A 22,924-nucleotide genomic window follows, 5' to 3' on the forward strand; every position below is an offset into this window, starting at 1 on the left:
CTCATTTAGGATGAGATTCTCATCCTGAATTTTTAAGAGGAGGGAAAAGAAAGAAGGGATTTCCCCTCCTACCCCCAATGAATTTCAGTGAAAATTTCTAGACTATCTGTCCTTTTAAAAGTTCTTTTTATTGACCAAAAAATGTGTTGGAGTAAAATACACGGAAAGACTAAGAACGAGGTTGAAAATCTCCCCTTCAGGGGTTAAACCTTTCCTTCTCTGCTAGGTGGTTTCTTCTGTTTTGTTTTTCTTTGCTTTGCCTTTGTTTGTGGCTTTCTCTTACTTGGCACCGGGAGAAGCCGCTGCATTTCTCCTTCACAGAATCAGTCACGCCGGCCCTAGGTTCACGCTGAGTATCTGTAAAGTTTTCCGAGCTGAAGGGAGTCACTTTTACAGCGTGGGAGGGGGGTGGCGAGGAGAGAGGTAGGGGTATCAGAAGCAACAGGGTCTCTGCCTCCAAGTTGCGGTGGCGGCTCGGTTCTGCTAAGCACTTGCAAGCTGTATAATTAACCGGGTAGGCAGTGAATTAAATCTTTGTAAAGCCCACCGAGTGGGGGGTTCCTGCAAGCTCTTTTCCAACCGGTCTCAGGCGGCTGGGATAACATCAGAAACAGCAGCAGCAGCAGCAGCAAGCAAAAAGGGGGGAGCCCACTAGACGCTGCAGGAGAGCCAAGCCCCCGCTCGGTGCGAGTGCTCCCGCCGGCGGGGAGCTGCGGGCGGCCGATGGACAACCTCCGCGGGTCCCGGCTACGGCTGCTCTTGCTCCTGCTCCCGGCGATGGTGCCTTCGCTCCGGGGCCAAGGTAAGTGCAGGCAGCGGCGCCGAGCCGATGAGGGGGCGGCCGCCGGGCTGCGCTGCGCCCCGCTCTGCTGCTGCTGCCGCCGCCAACGCCCTGGCGCCCGTGGGCCCGGCTCTGCCCACGGGGCGGGCGGCGCAGAACCCCGGGCAGGCAGCGAGGCGCCGGGGTAGCCGGGCCGGGCTGAGCTGGGAAGCGGCCGGCGGCCCTCCGGGTGCCGGCCCCCCGGGCTGCCTGCCCCGGTAGTACCTGCTCCCTTTCCCGGGGCTAGGGGGCGCGGGCCGACGAGCCATGGGGCAGCTAAACTTCCCCTACTATTTGCCCGTACCCCTGGGCGTCCCGGGCAGGCTTTAAAGAGCCGCTGCCACGTTCAAGTGACCAGAAAGGCGTGGCGTACATCGGCTCTCCCGTAGGTGCCAGCTGCCACCGCCGGCTCCCGCTCCCCTCCCGGGGCCACCACCACTACCCCTGTCTCCTCCTTCAACCCCCAGCAGGTTAGCTCTGTCCCAGAGGGTCGATACGAGGTTCCGCCGTGACGGACTTTGCTAGAGGGAGTCGGTCTGTCGTGGGGCCGGGATGTACTGTCTGCACGGTTGGTCCCCGGGCTCCCGGCAGCAGCGCCGGCCGGGTCCCCGGGGCGGCTCCGGGGCTGCTCCGGGGCTTTCGCAGCCCGGTGTCCCGGGAATTGCGACATGTCGAGGTGGTCAGTGCTGGCCCTTGCCTACACCCCCCTGGCACGGAAAGCGCCCGGTGGCTGGTGTCTGGTCAGATTGCACGCCAGGAAAGTGGCGTGTCTCAGAATGGGAGCTCAGGAGAAGTGTCAGGTCTGCTCTGCTGGGGACCATATTACACCCCCCCCCCCCCCCCCCCCCCCAAATGGGAAACAGGATCAACAGTTGTGCGAAATCTCAGTGGAGCACAAGGAAGAGTGAAGCAAAAATTACAGGCTTTTTGAAGACAAAATGAGAAACACTTCTGAATGATACTGTGTGATATGGTTGCTTTTGAAAGCAGGGATCCAGATCTGGGCCATGACTCCTTTTTCCATACTGTTTACTTTTTTCCTATTTTCTTAATAGTATAAAAAAGGATATTCACTTAATGATGAAATATGACAAAGAAATTACATAGTGAAGATGCATTTGTCATAGCTAACAGGTAAGTGACTTTTTCTAGTAGAGCAACCCCAAGGGGGCCATTCAGAGTTGAGATTTGATTATGCTCTGCTCCAGGCAAACATTTAGAAACATATGGTGTTAGGCCTACGTCTAACAACAGCAAACAAAAGCCAGTGAAGGAAGTTATTTCTTGCTATCATAATATTTTGGATTTTTCATGTAGCAGAGTGCTTGTGAAAGATAACTCTCAAAATATTTTAGTGTAGAGATGGTAGGCACTCCTTTTAAAGAAGGTAAAGAATAAATGTTAGCAATGCAGTTTTTACCACCAGAATCTCAGGATAGCTCCTGTTTTCTTGCAGACAACAGATGACATCAGCAAAACTGTGGCTTTGATGTATCACAGTGAACATAAGTCATTTTAAGCATTCATCATTACTGTAAAACACGAAAGAATTGAATTTTGTAGTTTTTGTAAACTTAATTACTGCACTACTTTTAAAGAAAATGATAAGTAATTAGATATAAAAGGTCGAGTTTTCAAAGTTTGTTGGGGTTTTTTTCAACACAAAGTATAGCCAAATTTGGCAGTAAAAGGTGTATCAGGTTTTTATTCTCAAATAAATATCTGTGCTCTAACTTCACTGAGAATTTCTACATCTTTAGAACTTAGAAAACAATACATTGGATAAAATTAGATTTAACAGTCTAAAAGCTGATGAGGATCTTTGCTGAGGACACTACTTTTTGAACGGTAGACTTAAGTCAAATAATTACTTCTAATTAATAATTTAATAATTGCCAATAATTGTAATTTCTGTAAGAAGGATATTTTTTTTCTTCCACATTATCTCACGTGGCCATCTGTGTTTTGCAGGCAGATGAAGTAATTACCTTGTGAGATCATGTTGTTTAAGTGCAATCTCTTTGGGGAAGAGCCTGTGTTCCTCTGTGTGACTAGAATAGAAGGCTTGGAGCAAAGATGAGCTCCTAAGTGCTTTAGTGATACAGTCGCCAAGTTAGTAGGACAGCATATTTCTGAAGTAAAGCTTCCTCCTAAGCTCATTACCATCAGTTTTCTCAACTGCTTTTCTTTACTAACGAGTCATCAGGTGATCAATATCTATTAATTAAAGTCCTCACACTGAAAAAACAGAAGGGACTGCCTTTAGCAGAACTGCCCGGTGCATGAGAACATAGGTATGCACATCATTCTTTGCAAGAGTAAGGGTCTTAAAAGCCTTCTAGATTTTATAATGCAACTTAATTTTTTGTAATCATTGCAGTTTTAAAAAACATTTATTTCCTTATGATATAAACTACTGTCTACTGAAGAAGATTAATTACTTGCATCATTATGTTCAGTCAGTGTATGAATAGTTCATCCTCTAGCTGGGTCTTTGGCATGTCTTGGTACTACAGGCACAGACAATTTAACTCACTAAACATCTGGAAACGTGTCTATTCAGGGTGAGCTTATAGTTTGTAATAAAAAAAATATGTTCCACTGACTTTGTGGAATGAGTTTTATTTTAAGATTATGATTTTTACATGTGCTTTTAGAACAGTAAATTTATAAGTGTATGGGTGGAGGTAGAACTTTTCTATAAAAAAGGGCCAAATCTAAGCATTCTTGCCTGCTCTCATAGATAAAGTTTTCATGAAATATAAAAAATACCAAAATGCTACCAAAAATACAGTTCTAAAATACGAGTACTGTCTCTAAATTAGTTTTCAGTTGAGTTTCATTTTAACAGTCTATTTTCAGACATGACATTTTATTGCAATCAGGGAAGAGCAAGATGTCAAACTCTTATTTTTCATCTGTATAATTGAAAGCAGACATGTTAGTGAAATCCAAGATGAAAATCCATAAACTAGCTTATCAAGTTACTGCAGCATATTTATACTATTCTGTCAGATTTCGGGCGTTATCTGATAGCAGGTCAATGGGTTTTCAAAAGTTATTTATTTGTTGTTGCACTTTAGCCCATTCTGCAAGTTTCATATCAACTTTACATCTGTTTCTAATAAATAGTTGTGTTAAGACCAACTTGTTCTACAGTACTTTTATTAACAGTTTCTGAAATGAAAGATGGGTCTTAGCCCTCTGGGACTTGACAGAAATGGAGTTACCTGGGACCATGACAGAATTTAAGTTTGCTTTTGTGAGTTATGGATAGATCCAAAGAAGTAGGTGGCAAAAATAATTCAGTAAAGAGAGCGTATAGGTTTACTAGATGTAGTAAATATTTGTAGAGAATAAAAGGGTATGAGACAGAAGGTCAAGAAAGAAAGAGTTGAAAAAATATGTCAGGGTGCGGGCAAAAAATTTAACAGTAACATAGAGTGGTTTAGTATGAAAGAGAAAAATGAACAAAAGCTTTTGTGAAAAAGATAGCAGAAAGTTATGGTTGACAGTGAAAGGGAGTAAGGAAAATGATTAAAGTTAAGAAAGAAAAATAAAAGGAGGTCATTTTTGCCAGAATAGGCAAAAGCTTTTGCAAAGCACTCAGGAAATGTCAGGCACATGTATTTACGTGTAGATACGATAGAAGGAAGTAGGCCAGATGTTGAGATTTTAATAGTTACGTCAGCACATACAGTTAAACTGTGAGAGTGGATCACATAGCTCTGAGATAAGATGTAGAAGTGGAGGCAGAAGACTGAGAGAACTGCAGGGTGAAAAGGAATAGAACAAAGAACTCAACAAAGAAGTCCATGAAGGAGTTGTCAGGAGCAAGAGGGAAAACAGAGGAAGAGGGCACAGGAGGCAAAAGGACAGAATATAAAGGGGAAGAGGATCAGTAAAGATTAGTGAAGAGCTCTAGAAGAATGGGAAGAGTTACTGGCCATAATATTGTTTTTAGCAAAAATTACTTTAGAAATGGTCACAATAAAGTCAAGTAAGTAGAGAAAGGCTAGTCAAAGTGGTACCTACAAAGATGATGTACTGGGTAATTTACAGTGATAGGGAGAGTGTATATAGTAAAGGAAAAAATGTGACAACAGACTGGATGATTATCAGACTTGGTGAGGATTCTTGCCCCACTGAAATAATCTCTGCCAAGACACTGGGACAGTCCAGTAAAAGCTGTGTTAAAAGTCATCTCTGATCAATAGGATGCAACAGTTCTAAAGAAGTTTATAGATATAGAAATTCCAGCTTTTGAGGATGTTTCCTAGGGTTTACTAAGAGCTGGAAGGATATACTGTACAAATGCCACCAGCAGTACGTTTGTTTGAAATATTACAATCTTTCAGCTTTGAAAGTTATCACAGACTAACTTTCACCTACCAAGTATTTCTTGATGCTTTGGCAGAAAATCTGGAAGAACTAGATATCAATTTGAATCTCAGTGTATTTAATTTCAGAAATGAGGAAAATCTCATACAAGAAAGAGTTCTAGTAATGTTTTCTTCAAAGGGAAACCTTTGCTAAAGAATTGTGGTATAATTATATGAAAAAAAACCTCGTGGAGCTTTATGCTCTGTATAGTCTGTGGTTCCTTCCATACTTAAACCTTATCACATGGTGCTATAAATTTTATCCTGTCTACTTAGGATTTCCACACTATTCTTTAAATATGGCAGTAGCAGAGTACAAGAATCTTTCATCATTGTTCATATTTGGTTGGTTTTTTTTTTAATATTTGGCAATAAACATGCCAACAGAGTAGATGTATTTCACTTCAGCAGCATATAAAAGCATAGTTATTCTACTAATATTCTTGTCAGATGAAAACAGAGAAATCTCAGTGTGACCTGTAACCATTTTACATAAGAAATACAGGAATTCTTGAGCATATTTATGTTTGACGCACTGAGACAAGCCTCTTTGTCATATTCTCATACCCTTCCTATCTCAGTTGCTTTAATATGAATATATACATATACCTGGACTCTATTATTAGAGTCTGTCTAAAGACTATTGCTTACTGCAGTAGATTTTAGATCATGGCCTTTATACAAATGAGCCAGACTAACAACAGATGGATTGTGATACTTTATATAAAACTTTCTAATCCCACATTTTTCAAGATTCAAAATGAGAAATCAAAATAGGATAAAAACTTCTTAAATGAGAAAGTATCACTCCAGGCTATCAACATGCTGTGAGCTAATTTCATTACTTGCATGATTTTTTCATATAGGGAAGAATAAAGGACAAAATTTAGTGTGTGCTTGTCATTGTCATTGGATTAACTGTTGGTACACAAGACTTTGCCAGGCAATTTCACTCAACAAATGTTTCTTGGGCTATTGCTTATCTCTTAGGTTTTATCTGCCTCATTGAGCCTACTACTGGGGAGTCATCAAAGTCAGTTATCCAAAGCAAAGTTTTGCATAGAAAAATTGTTAGATTATAGCAAATAAACTTCTAGTAATTCTGGATATTACATCTTGGACACTTTAAAAACTTCTTCTCTAAGGATTCCATTCTGTTCCAAGTACATTTAAGACTGCAGGTCTCTAAGAACAAATGTTCATTGCACTACATAATGTACAAATAGTTTGTTTTGGTGCTAGATACTCTAACTCTGAATACTGAAACTTTATTTACTTGTTCATAGCTCTGTCTTTATAGATGTTGAATTTTATTTCAGCAGACAGTATTAAATTTTACATTTCTTTCGTTGTGTTAAAATCCATCTGCCATTTTTCTTGGATGACCAGTAAGAATTTACTTGGTCAGTGGTCTCAACAAGTTTCTCTCAATATCTTCATGTCCTCTAGAAATCTTCAGAACAGTCTTCACTCTTCTAGTCCTACTATCTTTTGATCTCCAACCTCCTCACAGAAATCCAAAAAGTAACCTATCCAGCAAAGTGAAAACATTCCAGTCAGTTGTTTCACAGAAAAGACATCCATGTGAAGTAGCTATCTTCAGATACACAGAAGATTGTTGAAGTTTGTAATGATCTGTTTATAAGAAGTATAAGATAAGAATTGATTTAAATGGTTTTGAACAAGTAAATAGAAATCTACCTAGGACTAACTGAATTTACTGAGTTCTGCCTGAGAGTAGTGGGTAGGACAAGATAACCTTTTGAGGATTACTGCATCCCTATCTTTTGTGGTATTTTGATGTGTATATAGGATGTCTTATGGTCTTCCTGCAATAGATAGAGTTGTCTTTTCTAAATTTTTAGTAGCCAGTTGCCTACTTTTTTGAGAGAAAATAAAAGACTCACAGTAAAGCACACACTTTCCCCACCAGAGAAATTAAGGCGTGTTGCAGCATAGCTTTGCCTCCCTTAGGCCTGTCCCTATCACCAAACATAGCAGCTACCTCATCACCAACTCTTGCCTTGAATAATTGTAAGAGTTTCTTTTATAAACTGCAAATAGACACCTCATAAAATGAGGTTTGGCCATATCTGAAAAATCTCTCTTGTTGTGTAATGGCCACTGCTGGTGCTACCAGAGCCACATTCCCTATAAATGAATGTTCTCCAGACCTAAGAAAATTTCCAGTAAAATGCTGGCTGTTCTAAAACCAACCACAAAGCACACTAACATGCCAGGCATTTCCTTTAGGGTGCTGCTGTTTTAGTTAGTATGCTAACTGGGTTTCTTCTGTGATTTTGACTGTCCTGAAGTAATCACACTCAGATGAGAATTGATCTGAAGGTTAAAGTTCAAATACTTTAAGCCTGTTTAGAGGGAATATCATCTTTCTTAGCAGCACAAAAACTGTGGGTGATTGTCTGTCCATAAAGATCCAGTATGACCTCCATGCTTGAGAGAGGCACTATTGTCACTGGCCTTCTTTGGGGGCAAACAGTTGTCTAGAGCAGTACTGGAGAAGGACAGCTGGTGATGAGCGCAGCCTTGCAGGCTGCAACAGATGTCTTTGAGACTGCCTCCTGGCTTGTGCTGTTGTAGGGATTGCAAGAGAGGGCATCTTGACTCCAAGTTCCATGCATTTGTTCCGAAGTTCAAACCGATATATTCTTTAAGGGAACCTGGAAGAAGAACGTAGTGGAAGGACTAAGGATAGCTCACTGTCCAAAGACCACTAATGCCACAGCTCTGCCACCTCTATTCATCTTACCCCCTCAGTGTATTGGCATATTTGATGCATGAAGTTGAGGTAAACAAGAATGTCTCTGCAGAAAAAGAAAAGCTCCTGTTCACTTCTTTGCATATAAAATGAAGGAGGGCATCTTACTCCAGCCTGAAGAGATTCAGCGAATACATCATCTCAGATGGATAATGGTATTTCTTTCTTGCATCTCTCTATTACTCCCAATTCAAAGCATTTGTTTCAGGGAATCACGTAGCGAGATTTTCTGTTGTAGATCTGTTTTACAGTTTCAGTTCTCCTTCACCTTTTCCTTCATTCTGTATGCCTAATCCCTGGGTTTACACAGAAGATCAAGATGCATCAAGGCTTTACTTACCATGTTAGTCTATTAGCAGTTGGACCTCTAAAGTCAGCTGGCTTCCCTCTTGTGTAAACACATCTCTGAGTCTATTTGATGCCTAATTGGCCAGCCAGAGTGTAATTGCATTGCCAGAAACAGCATTTCCACAGTTTTTCATAAGGACAGCCAAAAAAATCAAGACTAGAAATCCCAGCTGTCAGTACTTGACTGCTGTCCTTGCTACAAAGGTAGCTTATTTGTCCCCCTAATATTAGCCAGGTGTCACTGTTTCAGGAATAGTTGTTTTGGCATAGCAGATCAGGCTGAGCATGCTTTGTCTGAATCTATAGTACAGACAAATACTATACAATCTACAATCTATACAATCTATAGTATAGCCTTAGCCAAAGAAATATGTAATTGCTCTCGTTCTATATCAGGAGAGTACAGCCGTAAAGAGAGGTTGGAAGACAAAGACTGTAACTCTGAGTTATATGGATGGCCAGTCTGTCATTTTTAGGATCAAAGTCTGTTTGTAGACTTGGTATTCTTTTCAGCTGACGATTAGATGGATGAGCATCACTAGTAAGAATTTTCTTGACAGGGCAAGAAGGATCTTGTTGGAAAGGTATGCTGTGAAAGTTGAAAGTGCTTTTCTTACTGGAAACCTAAACCGATGCATGCTGCTTGTAGTCATGAGTTCCAAAAATTCAGGATGACATACTGCTGATGAAACATGTTGGACTGATGCTGAGCTTTCACAGAGTCCATCTGTTGCCTTTATCTGCATATTCTGAGAAGTGATAATAATGTTCTGTTTTCTCACATTCCATAGTGCTGAGCCTCTTCTAGAGTAAATTGAGTGAAGGGCAAGATCTGTACCATATTTTACAAACTTAATCAATTAGTGTGCTTAAAAGATTAAAAACAATAAGGAGATGTGACTTTGAGTCCTTAACATGAACTCACTTAAAAATCCATACCCAGGTAGATGATTTGGTAGTTGGATGTGTAGGCTGGAAGTTTGTTGAATTTGTCACCCACATCACTTACTGCACTGAAGAACTGGAAAGCTTTACTAGCACTAGCTTAATAAGCCCACTTAGGCTCAGGTGTAGCTTTGGTTTGATATTATCAGCTTTACAACTGTTCCATAGATCAGCACTAAGTAATGAACAGCTATCTAATCCTGAATTGTACATAGGATTTTCCATCATAATCAACTGTACAGAATAGCTGCCTTTCTTGATTTTTAGTTAAAAAAACTGTTGCTTTTTGATCTACATGGAATACTACTGCCATGAAAATGATCTTGTCCTTTTCACTTCTTATTTTTTGCACAATTCTCAGAAACAATTCAGGGTTACTCGTTCCAGTAATCCTGCTTTTCAGTAACATTTTTAAGCTTATCTTACTTTTGCAGAAAATATTCACTATAGCAGCTGAATAAGCAATTATTACATCATAGAAGTCTAAGGTTGTACAGATTTTAACCACATTTCTTGCTTTGAACTCCCACACTGCATGGCAATCCTATCAAGATTAGCAGACTACCTTTTTTTTTTTTTTTTGTATAGCCATATGCTTGTACACATTTTGTCTATGTAAGCATACTTCAAAGCTAGAACATGAATGCATCATGTGAACAAAATGTTTGAAATCGTGTGACCTTTAATCTCTTCTTATCTGATAGGTCCTCTTCATGACAGCTTTTGTAAAATTAAAGATGTGGGTTCCAGCTGTGTGTCTGCTGTCCTCTTTCCACAGAATCCTGAAGTCTTAGAGTAGTACTGCACACACCAACTTAACATCAGGACAGGCTTCCTCACTGTTACCATGCTAACACATCTCAAGTTCTTTTAGATGCCCTGTTACACATAATTTTTTTACAGGGACAAAAGAGTGACAAAGCTGTATTCAATTTTATCCTAAATAGACTTGGATTTTTCAATTGGTCAATTAGCGTGCAAAATTAGTTGACCTGAGTGAAAAGGAAGCAAACATGCTACCATCTTAACAGATCTCTGTTTTGTCTTTGTGTTTTCTGTCTTGTAATACCAAAAAGCTGAACAATTGCTTCACTAAACATATAAAATAGACCAGACAGTGCATTCTTGTATGTTACAACTTTCCTGTAGGGTTTCTCCCTCCAAATAAAAGGGTACATTTCAACTGAAGACAGACCATACCATCAGCCTTTCCCGTAGTGTTTCATCTCTCAGATTCCTGAGATTTCTGTGGCTGATTTGCATGAAACATTATGCACTTGGCAAAACAGATGAAGGGGCAGCAGGTTCAGTAATTCCTATTTGATTATCTTTGGCACTCCAGCTCTAAGAGGTGCCACAAGCCCATAAGCTGCAGGAAGAGACACATGGTCACATTCAGAGAAAAAAAGAACCATCACTTTATTCACAGTAAGTGAGATCCTTCAAAATGTCATAATCAGAGTAGTTTCTGCCATCTGCTTCCCACTACCACTTCCATTCAGATGCCCTGCATTACAAACTTGTAGTTATGAGAAACTGAAGAGAGGCCATGGCCCTTCTATGCTGTTAGTCCCCTGAAGAAGATATAAGGAGACACAAATGGCCTCAGTATGATGCCCTTGCCCAAAGATTTCCAACTGGTAGCCACATGAATATTGACATGTATTGTCGAATCAACAACACTGGAATAATAGAGTAAGTCTGTCATGTTTCTAAATATTACTCTTAATGCCAAAATAATCAGAGTGTATTTTAGTGAAATGAGGAATTGAACCTAAAGTATGAGAAATGCACTTTCTGAGATTTTGAAAGAGTAGAGATTTGTCCATGAGAGACCATTTTTAAAAGCAAATTGCAGAGCCAAACTGGAGAAAATGTTTTTCACTGTTTTATTGTTGTTTTAGAAGAATGGCCTTGAGGGTGGAGTCTTTTTTTTTTTTTTTTTTTTCCCCCTCCTACTTGTTTTTCACTTCCCTCTATTCTCGAGAGATTTTTGGCAGGATCTTTGGAGGACATGAATTGTGATGTCACCAAAACAATAAGCCTGGACCACAGTTCTCCCTCAACAGACTATTTGAAATCCTTCATTGGCTGGATGCACTCCTACAGACAAGCTTGCTTAGCTTGGCCTGTCTTGAATTCTTGTGTTATTTGGTTGAAGTAGAGGTGTATTGCCAGAGCTGGGAGGGAAGAACTGGTATTCAGAGCCAGGGGTTGTCCTTCTGGGGGGGTAACTTGGCTAAAGATCCATTTGTATAAAGCCCTGAAAAACTTGCAGCCAGCTCTGCACTTCAGTATAATGTGTATCATTTTTCAGCACAGTTAGGATTGATTGCAGACAACAGCACTAAAAATATGGTTCTTTGTAACACATTGTGTGAAATTTGATGCGTATAATGTTTGTTAGCAATACACTGGCAGGCGGAGGTCCCTATTCTCAAAGAAGAGATCAGAGTCTTTCACCACAGGCATTTATTTATTTACAAGACTGATTTTCTTTGTAGCTACAATTAGCTTTCAGACACTGGTATAAATTCTGGATGCACGGAGGAATTGAAGAGAAGTATTGCCTTGACATCATAATGACAGAATTTTGACCATCATTTTGGGAATGTAAGTAAGACTAGAAGAGTGATCTGGGTCAGAGAATATGGAGCTCTGTTATAAACTAGCATTAAATATAATTCTGTTGACAGGATCCACATCATTTCACAAGCTTTATTTGTCTAGGCCTAAAATGGTCTATTTCATCCAGTTTTTCCTCATATAATAGGCCATTGATTCCCCTGACCATCTTCCTAGCTTTCCTTTACACATTTTCTGTTTTGATGTAATGCTTCCTAGAGATGGATAACCACAATTATGCTCAATACTCCAGAGCATTGGACTGTAGAATTGATAACTACCTTAAGACTACATACCTTAAGATGACTGATGCATCCTAAAATATTGTTTAACTCTTTACTTTTTGCTTTGAATTGTTGTATTGCAATCAGTAGTTGGGATTATAAGTTGTTCTCTGCAAATAGTTGAGTTATTGGAGGGATATATCTTCTGTACTTGCTTTCAGCTGTGTTTTACTTTCCACGTATGAAGATCTGCCAGTTGACTACTCACGTAAACTGTGTCTGATGTATGTCAAAGTGTGATAATGAACAGGTTAAATACTGTTTCCACTTGTTTTGATATCTGAACAGGTCGGGAGTTGGATACATGGACAGATGGAAGGAGGATGTAACCTCCTTGCATCAGAAGCACCTGGGGAACAATAGTTTTCTAACTGGGAAAGGGAGAGCCAGAAAAGCCAGATGCTGTCCATACTAGACTCTGCAGGAAGTAATTTGTGAAGATGGATAGTCTTGAATATAATGCTGCTGATTATTGAATTTTGCTCCCTTCATGTGTGCTTGGAACAAAACTGAGAATGAGACAGTCATGCGAGGCGTTTTATGATCCAGTGGAGAGAGATGATCTGGGAATGACCTTGTTTTGCACCCTCTGTTCTGCCACCAGCTTGCTCTGTAATTTCATCCTTCTATACTTCAGCTTCTCCATCAAAAAGAAGTAAATGAGATGTTCCTTCCTCTGTGCAGCACAGCAACCTACAGATGAAAGGGTCGTATTTATGTTTCATTAAGTAACCAGTCACGGAATCATTTAGGTTGGAAGGGACCTCTTGAGGTCATCCAGTGATTGAACACTCTCACAGTAAAGAAGTGTTTTCTTGTGTTCACATGGAACCTCATATGGTACAATTCATGCCTACTGCCTCTTGTCCTGCAGTGGACACTACTGAGAAAAGTCTGGCTCCCTCTTCTTCATCTTCTTCTATCAGATACTTACAAACATCGATCAGATTGCCCCTGAGCCTTCTTTGCTCCAGGCTAAACAATCACAGCCCTCTGAGTCTTTACTCTGAAAGATATTCCAGTGCATAAATCATCTTAGTGATTTTGCACTGGACTCACTATGGTAAATTGAAATTTTTCTTGAACTGAGGATCCCAGGACTGGACACAGCACTACAGATGTGGCTTGCTTCAGTGCTGAACAGAGGGGAAGGATCACCTTCCTTGATCTGCCAATGTTCTGTCTAATTCAACCTGAGATGGTGTTAGTCATCTTTGCTGCAAAAAAAGTGTTACTGTCTTATGATTAGCTTAATGTCCACCAGGACACCTAGGTCCTTTTTGCAGAGGTGCTTTCCAGCTGGTAAACCCTCAGTGTGTACTGGTGCATAGGGCGTATTCCTTCCCTCCTTGCATTTCCCTTTGCTGGACTTCATGACGTTCCTTGTAGCGCATTTCTCCAGCCCGTTGAGGTCCCACTGGATGGCAGCACAGACATCTGGTGCATCAGCCACTCACAGATTTGCTCATTAGGCATAATATCCCCTCCATAAATCCAGGCTGACTTTTCTCGGTCACCTTCTTGTCCTTCATGTGTGGGGATTGTTTCCAGGTGGATTTTCTCCATCACTTTTTCAGATGGTGACAAGAGATTGACCAGCCTGTAGTTTACCAGATCTTCTATCTTGTCCTTGAAGACAGGGAGGCATTTTTTCTCCTCCATTCTTCAGGAACTTCTTTCATTCACTATGACCTGTCAGAAGTAGTCCTGAGTAGCTTGGTGATGACATCAGCCAATTCCCTCAGCACTCATGGGTGCAGCCCATTAGGGCCATCGGTCAAAAAACCTTATGAAACAAAGAGAAAACATTAGAAGGCTGTCCCTCTTGATAATCAGATGAGATTTTTTTTATACAAATTGCATGTTTGGTATACAAGAAACTGTTCAGTGCCTGGACTGCAAGATAATTAATAGGAAAATGTGACTCATATTTTATTCCAAGTTCTGATACACCTGCTGTGCAGTGAACTTTTGTACTTGGAATATGAAGCAAACTTGTAGTTCTTCTCAGTTCATTAGCAGTATTTAGTTCTATTAAATTACAGAGTTTTGCAAAAAATCATACTCTGCACAAATAATTTTCTTCAGTGTGCTTTCCCCCTTAGTTTCAGAGTTGGTATGCATTGATATCTATATTTTTTTTCTTTCATGAGTTGAGTGATCCAAACATCATATACCTGTCTATGTACAATACTTACAGATATAATTTTGATAAAAACAGATCAATTGCATAATAACCTCTGGAAAAAAATAATTATTGAATTTAACTTGGAATAAGATTCATCTATCTTTAATGTCAGACACTTACTTGATTTATCCTGTATTCTTCAGGATTATAAAAGGTTGCTTATTCCTAGTGGTGCTTTTGATAATAAAGGAGTGCAATCTGACAGATTCTTTTATTGTGCAGGGCTCTGTCTCAACTTTTTTCTACTGGAGTATCAGTCCCTAGACTGTGTCTTTATGTGGAAACTCTAGTTTGCTTCACTGAGAAAGGAATACCTCCAGCTCTTGACCTTATTGCAAGGTGTAAATGGATGTTTCATTTGGCCATGGCTCCCTTTTGGATGGGTGCACTATCCTCTGTGTAGATTAAGGAGGGGGAAATGAACTGATTGTCTTTTGGTTTGGTTTGTTTGGGTTTTTTTTTCAACTGGCAAATGCAGTATCATTTACAAAGGTTATATTACATGTATTTCTTTTTTTTTTTTCTTTCCTCATTTCTGCAGATCTTTCAATGGAAGAATGCTGTGACAAAGGTGTTGAATGGGCAAATAAATACAGAACATGTATTTCTCTACCGTTCATATCTGAATCCAAAGAATGCAGGTATATGTTTATGTATTATATATGAAGTTCTGATTTATATTTTCATGTAAAACCATGGGAATGGCAAGTATGAAAGCTGATGTAGAAGACAAAAGACACAGCTCTTAAATCAGAGTTTTTCAAATTAACACCTAGCCTAGGGGAATGCCTACTTAGTACCTGCTTTTCTTCTATTAAGTCCTTTAAATTTTTGCTGTTGGTGTAAAGCCACTGAGCTCTAATTTGTTTGGCATGTGACGTCTCTTAGACAGAAGTTTTTCCACTGTACTCTACTCATAGGGCTTGGACTCTGTCTACAGTCAGTACATCTCAATGTGGCTTCACTAATGTTAGCAAAGCTTCTTCATTTTCTACTGATTGTGAATCTGGCTCAGCGATAGGCCAAATTCGTGGTCAAAAGTTTATCCATAAACACAGCAGATGCTGTGCATGAATATTCTATGGATTGAATGTGTACATATGTATATCATAGAATCATTGAATGGTAGGGTTGGAAGGGATCTTTAGAGATCATTTAGCCCAACTCTGCTGCAGAAGCAGGTTCACCTAGATCAGGTCACATAGGAACATGTCCAGGTGGGTCTTGAAGACCTCCAGTGAAGGAGACTCCACAACCCCTCTGGGCAGCCTGTTCCACTGCTCCCTCACCCTCACAGTGAAATAGCTTTTCCTTATATTCAAATGGAACTTCTTGTGTTCCAACTTCATCCCATTACCCCTTGTCCTGTTGCTAGCTACTATAGAAAAAAGTGATGCTCCAACCTCCTGACACCCACCATTTAGATCTTTGTAAATATTAATAAGATCCCCCCTCAGTCTCCCCGTCTCTAGACTAAACAGCCCCAGTTCTCGCAGCCTTTTCTTGTATGAAAGATATTCCAGTCCCCTGATCATCTTGTATATATGTAAGACAGCCTTTTAAAACTGTTTCTCATGTCTGGTGCCATCCAGATAATAGTCCTGCAGTTCTTAGTTGAATTGCTATGAGAGGGGAACTTTAAAGCTTAAAGTCAAGGAGATTCCTAGTTATGTTGAGTGACCAACTTCTGTCAAATGTATTTGACTGTAGAAAATAGTAACCTTTAGTTAAGTAATAGATTTCTTGATTCTATTGACATTTAATAAGATACTATTTCTGTTACATAATCTAGCAAATGAAATTATGAAGTTAAATGTTAAAATTATTTCCACAGTAATATTTTGGTTATACTGAATTTCCCACATGGTTGGGGCATTAGTGTTTTTTATGTCAATAGTTTCCCTTATTTTTACTGTTAACTTTTATCACTTAATTTGTGGAGCTAACAATTTATGATTGGTAGTTTGAGGGACAGTTTCACAGAGGACACTGTATTTAAAACAAACTGCTCTTTTCTATCTTTTCAAATGGAGCATAAAGTGATTTAACCTTGGTAATTGTAGAAGTTGATCTTTATTACAGAAAGAACGTGTCTTGCAGGCAAATCTGTCCACGTATTCTGACTTTTGCATTTATATTGGCATTGAAAGCAGTCTCTTAGGCAGAAGAATTGACAGATAGAACTTAAAGCCCAATTTAGGAAACACTTGAAGAGTCATGAGAGTTACAGACCAAAAGAGGCAGGAAAAACAGGAAATGAACTTTATTGAATAATCTGGGAGCAAGAATCTTGATGATTTAATGATCATTTGATTAATGTGAATTGCAATTCTGCTGTAAATGTAATTTATTCTTATAAAGATTGCCACTTTAGAGAGCTTTAATGACTTCCTAGGAACTGAAAAGAGCTTACTAATACTTCATCTAGCTTTTCTGTAATTAAGAAAACTATAGTGATGTAATGTTAAATCAGAAATGGATAAAGGCACATATTCTGTGAGAGGTATGAGCACTTACTGACCAAAAAAAATGGATAATGCAATTCACTTGCATTTATTCATGACTGTAAAATAAGTAAACATTTCTCCCCTGAAGCCTGGCTTCACTGAAAAAATAACTAAATACAATTTTAAACTTTTGACTACCGTCTTTAATGCAAATATAATTTTACTCCAGTTATGATTGCAAACTGGCATATATCCGAGAGGTACAGAAAAATCTCTTGATGATGCCGTTTGAGATACAAAACTCAGAGTCCAATTCTACTCCTAATTACTGGTGTAACTGATGCCAGAGCGAACAGTGAGAGAGCATGATTCCCTTTGCAAGCACATGACAGTAGTGCACTGATTTTGTACATTTATAAACTAGAACATAACAGGTTCAAAAGAAACGTAAGGAAAAGCTTCTTCACTGTGAGGGTGATGGAGAACAGGAACAGGCTGCCTAGATGGGTTGTCGAGTCTCCTCTGGAGACATTCAAAATCCTGTGTGACCTACTCTAGGTGGTCCTGCTCTGGCAGGGGGGTTGGACTGGATGATCTTCCAAGGTCCCTTCTGACCCTTAAGATTCTGTGAGTCTGTGATTCCTACTGGACAGAGATATGAGCAAAATCAGATTCACTGCACTTGCTGAGCTAGGCAGGTGAGAATACGGCATGGGATGCCCTACTGGTTGCAGATTTTCAACAGAACTCGCTTCCTATTTAGATGCCTACATGCAGTGGGCTCTATTGGGAGACAGATATCTGTTATTTATGTGGTTATTTAAACCCACTTGGGATCTTTTGACTATCTAGTGCAGCACAGTGTTGGGACTATGTAGATAATCTGACTTTGAGTGTTCTAGAAAAACATGGCCCCTTGGATGTATGAATCTATATTTCTTCATATCAGCTGGAGCTGTTTGCCCTGCATATTTTAGCTTGAACTTGCAAGGTTAACAGTTGAATGCAAAGGAGAAATACATTGTGAAGTGAGTAGATTTGATCAAGTTACTGATGTAAAAATGATTTTGTGCAGTTTTCAAAGACTGTGCAACACAGAACAGATTGGGGGTGAGTGCTTTCTCCAACAGACTTTACAAGAATTTACATACCGGTTTTGAAACTTCTGCTTAGTGTAATGGTAACAAAATGATGTCTCAGGTTCCGTCTTTCCCTCAAAGCAAGCCCATTGCTAGAGTTTCTTTTGCTTTTCTTTTGTTTGTGTGAGGAACAAACTGCCTTATTGAATTAGAATTGCACCCCCTTGACCTTTTCACAAGCATTTAAAACACATGCCTGGGAATCCAAAGGGAGTTCCATGCAAACACTGACATTCCCCTATCTGCCATGCATCTTTGAAACAAGCTGACAGTTCTGGCTTTCAACATCTTAGGATCCTTTCCCCAGAGTCTATTGTGGTTCTCTGGGAGCTTGCCATCTGTGTGAGTGGCACTCACTGAACACGGTACACTTCAAACTGCAGATGTGCTCACTTTCTTGTCCTGCGCCACAGTTGAGCCAGCACCTTGTGTGAAGTTCACATCAATTTGTAAGATCTATCTAGCTACTGTTACTCAGTTGCCTTTAAGTTGAAAGGAGGGTCTGGTCTCTCTGGTCTCAATCTTACTGTGGTTGCTTGTCCCTCAAATAAGTATAGCTCATTGTATTACCTCTGTGAGCAATAACAGTATTTTTCTCTGTGTCTTCATGACTCAGTAAATATGACTGTAGAGTTTTAAAGAATAATATCTTTGGCAGTCATAACAGCAGCTTTTTGCCCATTCATCCATTTTCTTATGATGTGGTTAAACTCACAGCAGCTGGAAACAGCTGCCATTTATTTTTGGAACTCAACCTGCCTAATAAATCTTCCTTTCAAAATGAAGAGTTTCCCCTTCCCAGACCTCTTAGCAAGTGATCTAAATTCCTGGGCCAGAAACAGCCTATCTCCATATTACATGCCTTTAGCACTATGTAAAGTCTTTTTGGAATTACACTGGGAATAAAATTATTTATTATTAGTGTTGCAAGAATACATAAGAGAAGAAGCTACAAATCACTCTGCTAGGTACTGTGCAAAACAGAACAAAAAGGTGATCTGTATTCCCAAGCAGAGACAAGTGGAAGCACTTGGATACATGCTCAGATGGGAACACAAGGAAGTAATAGGACAAGAGTTTTTGGAGTGATATGTAGCAGATGCTTAGCTGCTGATAGATGTTTATTGATTTGTGCCATTGTGAGTCTGGAAGAGCCTGAGATTTTGGACATCAAGGTTGTGAAAGTTTTATGTCTTGAAAACCTGTTTGAAGTTATTTTTGGAGAAATTGTCTTTATTACTACCTCTTCTCTGTAGCCTGCAAAGTGCACCTCACAGACACTAAAGTTTTGGGCTTCACAATCAGAGGAATAGAAGAACACTTTACTACATTGTCAGGGCTTTATTGACACTCATTTAGGATAATTTGCTTCACTTTCTGAATAATGTAAAACTCAGTCCTTCTCTGCCACAATGTTATCAGTATTATTTCTCTACATAATATATGGTATCAATGTAATTTTACCCTTTACTGGCAAAAAAACTTATTATGTAATCTACAAAGTTGTTTATGGATTGCAGCTGATTAGCTTTGTGGTTTGTTTTATCAGTTATTTTTACTTGAATCCTTTGCTAATTTATAACACATGATCAAATAAATGTATTTTCATTGCTCAGGCATACTCTTTTCATTTGTAATATTGTGTCACTTATAATACCAGATTTTGCTCTTGTTCTTAATTTTCCTAAGTTCATTTCTGTTGAATGATAAACTGCAAACTGAAAAGATGAAGGATGGAAGACCCAGCTTGTTTTTGCAAAGTCATTCTGGAGCCTAATCATTCCATTTTTAATGTCAATATTTTTTGTCCAAGACCTTCCACAATGCACATGAATAGCACTGACATAGTTTGAAGACAAGCTGATAAGTAGAATGCAGAAAGTAAATGAAATTAAGCTGACAACAAAGACGTAAGTTTTCTGAAGAAAGTTAAATTTTAGTGCTTTTATGGAAATAAATGAAAGGACATAGGTGATTATGAAATTGGTTTAGGAGTCCATCTTCTGGGAATGAGAATAATGTGAAAGGATTGTGAAGGTAAATAGGCTTGTAGATTTTTAGCTGGAAATTTGTTCCGTGAAAATCAGTAACATTGGTTAAATTTTAATAGAACATGAAAGTGAGGCTGTGAACCATGATTTCTTAACTTGATTTATAGTGTAATAACTTTAATATTAAATCAATAAAGAAACAAAGAATGTCCCTGGTTTGTGTTCACTAGTAAACCATGAATAAAACTCATCTTTTGGGGATGCATGATTTTACCTGAAATATCCTGAATGGATGTCAGTTATGAGGCCTCATGGATTTAGAGATTCCATATGTAGTGTGTTAAGACTTCAGCCATATTGTAAATACCTATACCTATTAATTTCAATAAAGTTATGTTGCACTGTTTTAACTGAAAATCAGAATATGGCAGATAAAGAAGCAGTAGCCTTTGACACTTTAAAATACTAGGAGTCATTACAAAAAATACCCACAAGAAAGTGCTCCTGTGCTTGCTCTCTTTTTTAGGGACCAATATTGTAAGCTGTCCATAGGCATGACATTAGTCAGAGTGCTACACAGAGAGAGTTGAAAGGATTTACAGGCAGAGACAAATCTAGATGTATTACTCAGTAGAGATGGGTCCTTTACTCTGCTGTGAAGTAGAAACTGTTTAAATATTCTATTAGGGCCTGAGTCAGGGAGGCACACATAACTTTAGCAAAGACGGGGAGCGATACTCTTAATCTGAAGAGCTTGTGGTAGTATGGTCTAGCGACCATCTTTATTTGGACTGATGTGGAAAGGGTAAAGGATGGTCACCTGGGCATATTAAGTGCAGCTGGAAGACCAGTACTGTGCAGATTTTTCTAGCATTTTTATCTGCCATGTTTCAAGGATTTCTTCCTCTGTTACACCCACAGGTGTTTACAATCTCAAACACTATTTGTTACCAGTGCAACTTCACTGTAGGATTTGGGCAATGAAGTGTGATTTTATTGTTGTTCTGAGAATGAACAAATGGTATTTTAATCTAGTATTCAATTGATGTTCTAATTCCTTATTACAGTTGGGGTGCACCACATGACATGATGAATACAGCTGTTGGAAACATTTTAAGCAACTTTTTTGTTTTGGTTGAAATGGCCAAGTTGTCAGAGATTTCAAAGACATGACTTGTATTTCGGGGGAGTGGGTGGAAAGAGCCACACTGGAAATCAAACAGATCTACTGAAAGACTGCTGTTGTTTGTTTGTTTGTTTGTCTGTGGCTAACATATCTAGCTCCTCAACAGGACTTGGAGAGCTAAAGGAGCTGGAAAGTCTCAGCTTGCACACTCTTGGGTTTGAAGTTCAGGTTTTACAGGCTTCCAAAGTCCTGACAGCCAGACCACCCCAGAGCTGGGCAGGGAATGGAAATTCTGTTTCAGAGGGAATTTCATCAACAAAGAAAGCTGCATATTCCTCCAAACTGGAACTAAATAAAATACTAAAACCTTCAAGTATTTTGCCAAATAAAGTTACTGTCCTGGGCTTAACTTGGTATGACTTCAGAATCTATTTTTTAATAAATTCTTCATTAAGTTATCCTAGATTTTGTTCCTATACACTGAAATATCATAGCTGGTTTTGTCCAAGTGAGAACTGCACAGTCAGACCATTACGAAATCCAGTAAGAACTGGCAATCTTCAGGAATGTAGCTTGACAAACTCACCACACCAATATGCAGAGGGCTGCAGAATCTGAGCCCAGTAACCATGAGTACCCTGCTTTTAGTGGGCTAGTCTGGATGGCCTGGCCTTAAAGCTGAGGGAGTCCCTCACAATACCTGGGAGATGAAAGCTTATGCTATGGTCATGGAGAGCAGGGAAGCTCCTCCAGAGGTGATGCATGGGAATCCACCAATCTCAGATGACAGTAGGAGAAGCCTGTAGTTCAGTGGTGCAACTAGACTGTCCCTCTTCCTTACACTTCAAAATTTTCCACAACTCTAAATACAATTAAGGATTTTTCAGAGTGAAGGGTATTGGTTTGCCAAATATCTCCACATAATTTAATGTATTTCTAAATAACCCTTGAAAATGTTTTATTCATCGGTTCAAATAACAAGAGTTGAGGAAAAAATACTCTTAGCAGCAAAGAAAATGCATTCAATATTGTTGGTCTCTAAGATGTATAGAATTTCCCATATTGATGGGTATAAAAGTGCATTTATAAGGTTTTTCTGTGCATTTCTTAGAGCTGTGACATATCAGAGCATGCCTTTTAGTTGCTTCTGTTATACTATAAAAATAATTTATCTACGTAGAATTTATCTACATTCTACTTACTCCTAGAGATTAGGAGTACTTTGTAAGTAAACTATGTGTGCTCAGGAACCTGCTTCTATGAGACTAGTACAAGTGCTAATTGTCAAAATTGCATTATCTGTTCTTGACCTATATATGACGTTCTTCTCCCATTGCTTCCATCCTTTTGTCAGCATGACTCAGGCACAGTGCTGCCGCAGCCAGTTGGAGAAGCAGTACTGTTCAGATGGGATTGAATTTGCCAATGTCCGTGAGGAGTGTGACTCACATATTGGTGAAAATTACACCTGTGAAGCTGAATACTTCAAGGTAAGACATCAGAGCTACTCCTATTCATCTTTAAGAAATAGCATTTACTGTCTAGATTGGTAGTAAGCGTTGACTCTGAAGGTCACTGTACTCATTTTGATGTACACAGGGTGTTTTTTTTTCCCTCCTGCACCTTGTGTCTCTGTTAAGTCTGTCCACTTTGTGCTTCTTTGAGAGAAACAATTCCCGGTTGAGTTAAGCATGCTGTCTCATTACATTTTAGTAGAGACAGAGTGCAGAATGCAAAAGGGTGCAAAGTCTTGAATAGGTAACTGGCTAAGAAAGTACTTTTGTGTGAAGAGAAGACATCAACACCGTAGGAAGGGAAGAGTGATAAATTCAGATGCATTTCAGACTTTA

General features: G+C 39.3%; 1 protein-coding gene across 2 annotated transcripts in view; it reads left to right on the forward strand.

Annotated features, from left to right (window-relative positions):
• Positions 1 to 346: 346 nt before the first annotated feature.
• The window catches only part of FBLN1 (fibulin 1), a 79,830-nt gene continuing 57,252 nt past the window's right edge, over positions 347 to 22,924 (forward strand). The window contains exons 1-3 of one of the 2 annotated variants that reach the window (XM_061988792.1): positions 347 to 802; positions 14,913 to 15,012; positions 22,429 to 22,564. In XM_061988792.1, the coding sequence (XP_061844776.1) occupies positions 724 to 802; positions 14,913 to 15,012; positions 22,429 to 22,564 (315 nt within the window). In that variant the 5' untranslated portion in view covers positions 347 to 723. The remainder of the gene's footprint in view (positions 803 to 14,912; positions 15,013 to 22,428; positions 22,565 to 22,924) is intronic. The other variant, XM_061988791.1, reaches the window with a different exon arrangement.

Source organism: Colius striatus, chromosome 1 (assembly GCF_028858725.1).
Source record: "Colius striatus isolate bColStr4 chromosome 1, bColStr4.1.hap1, whole genome shotgun sequence".
In the NCBI taxonomy this organism is placed as follows: Eukaryota; Metazoa; Chordata; class Aves; order Coliiformes; family Coliidae; genus Colius; species Colius striatus.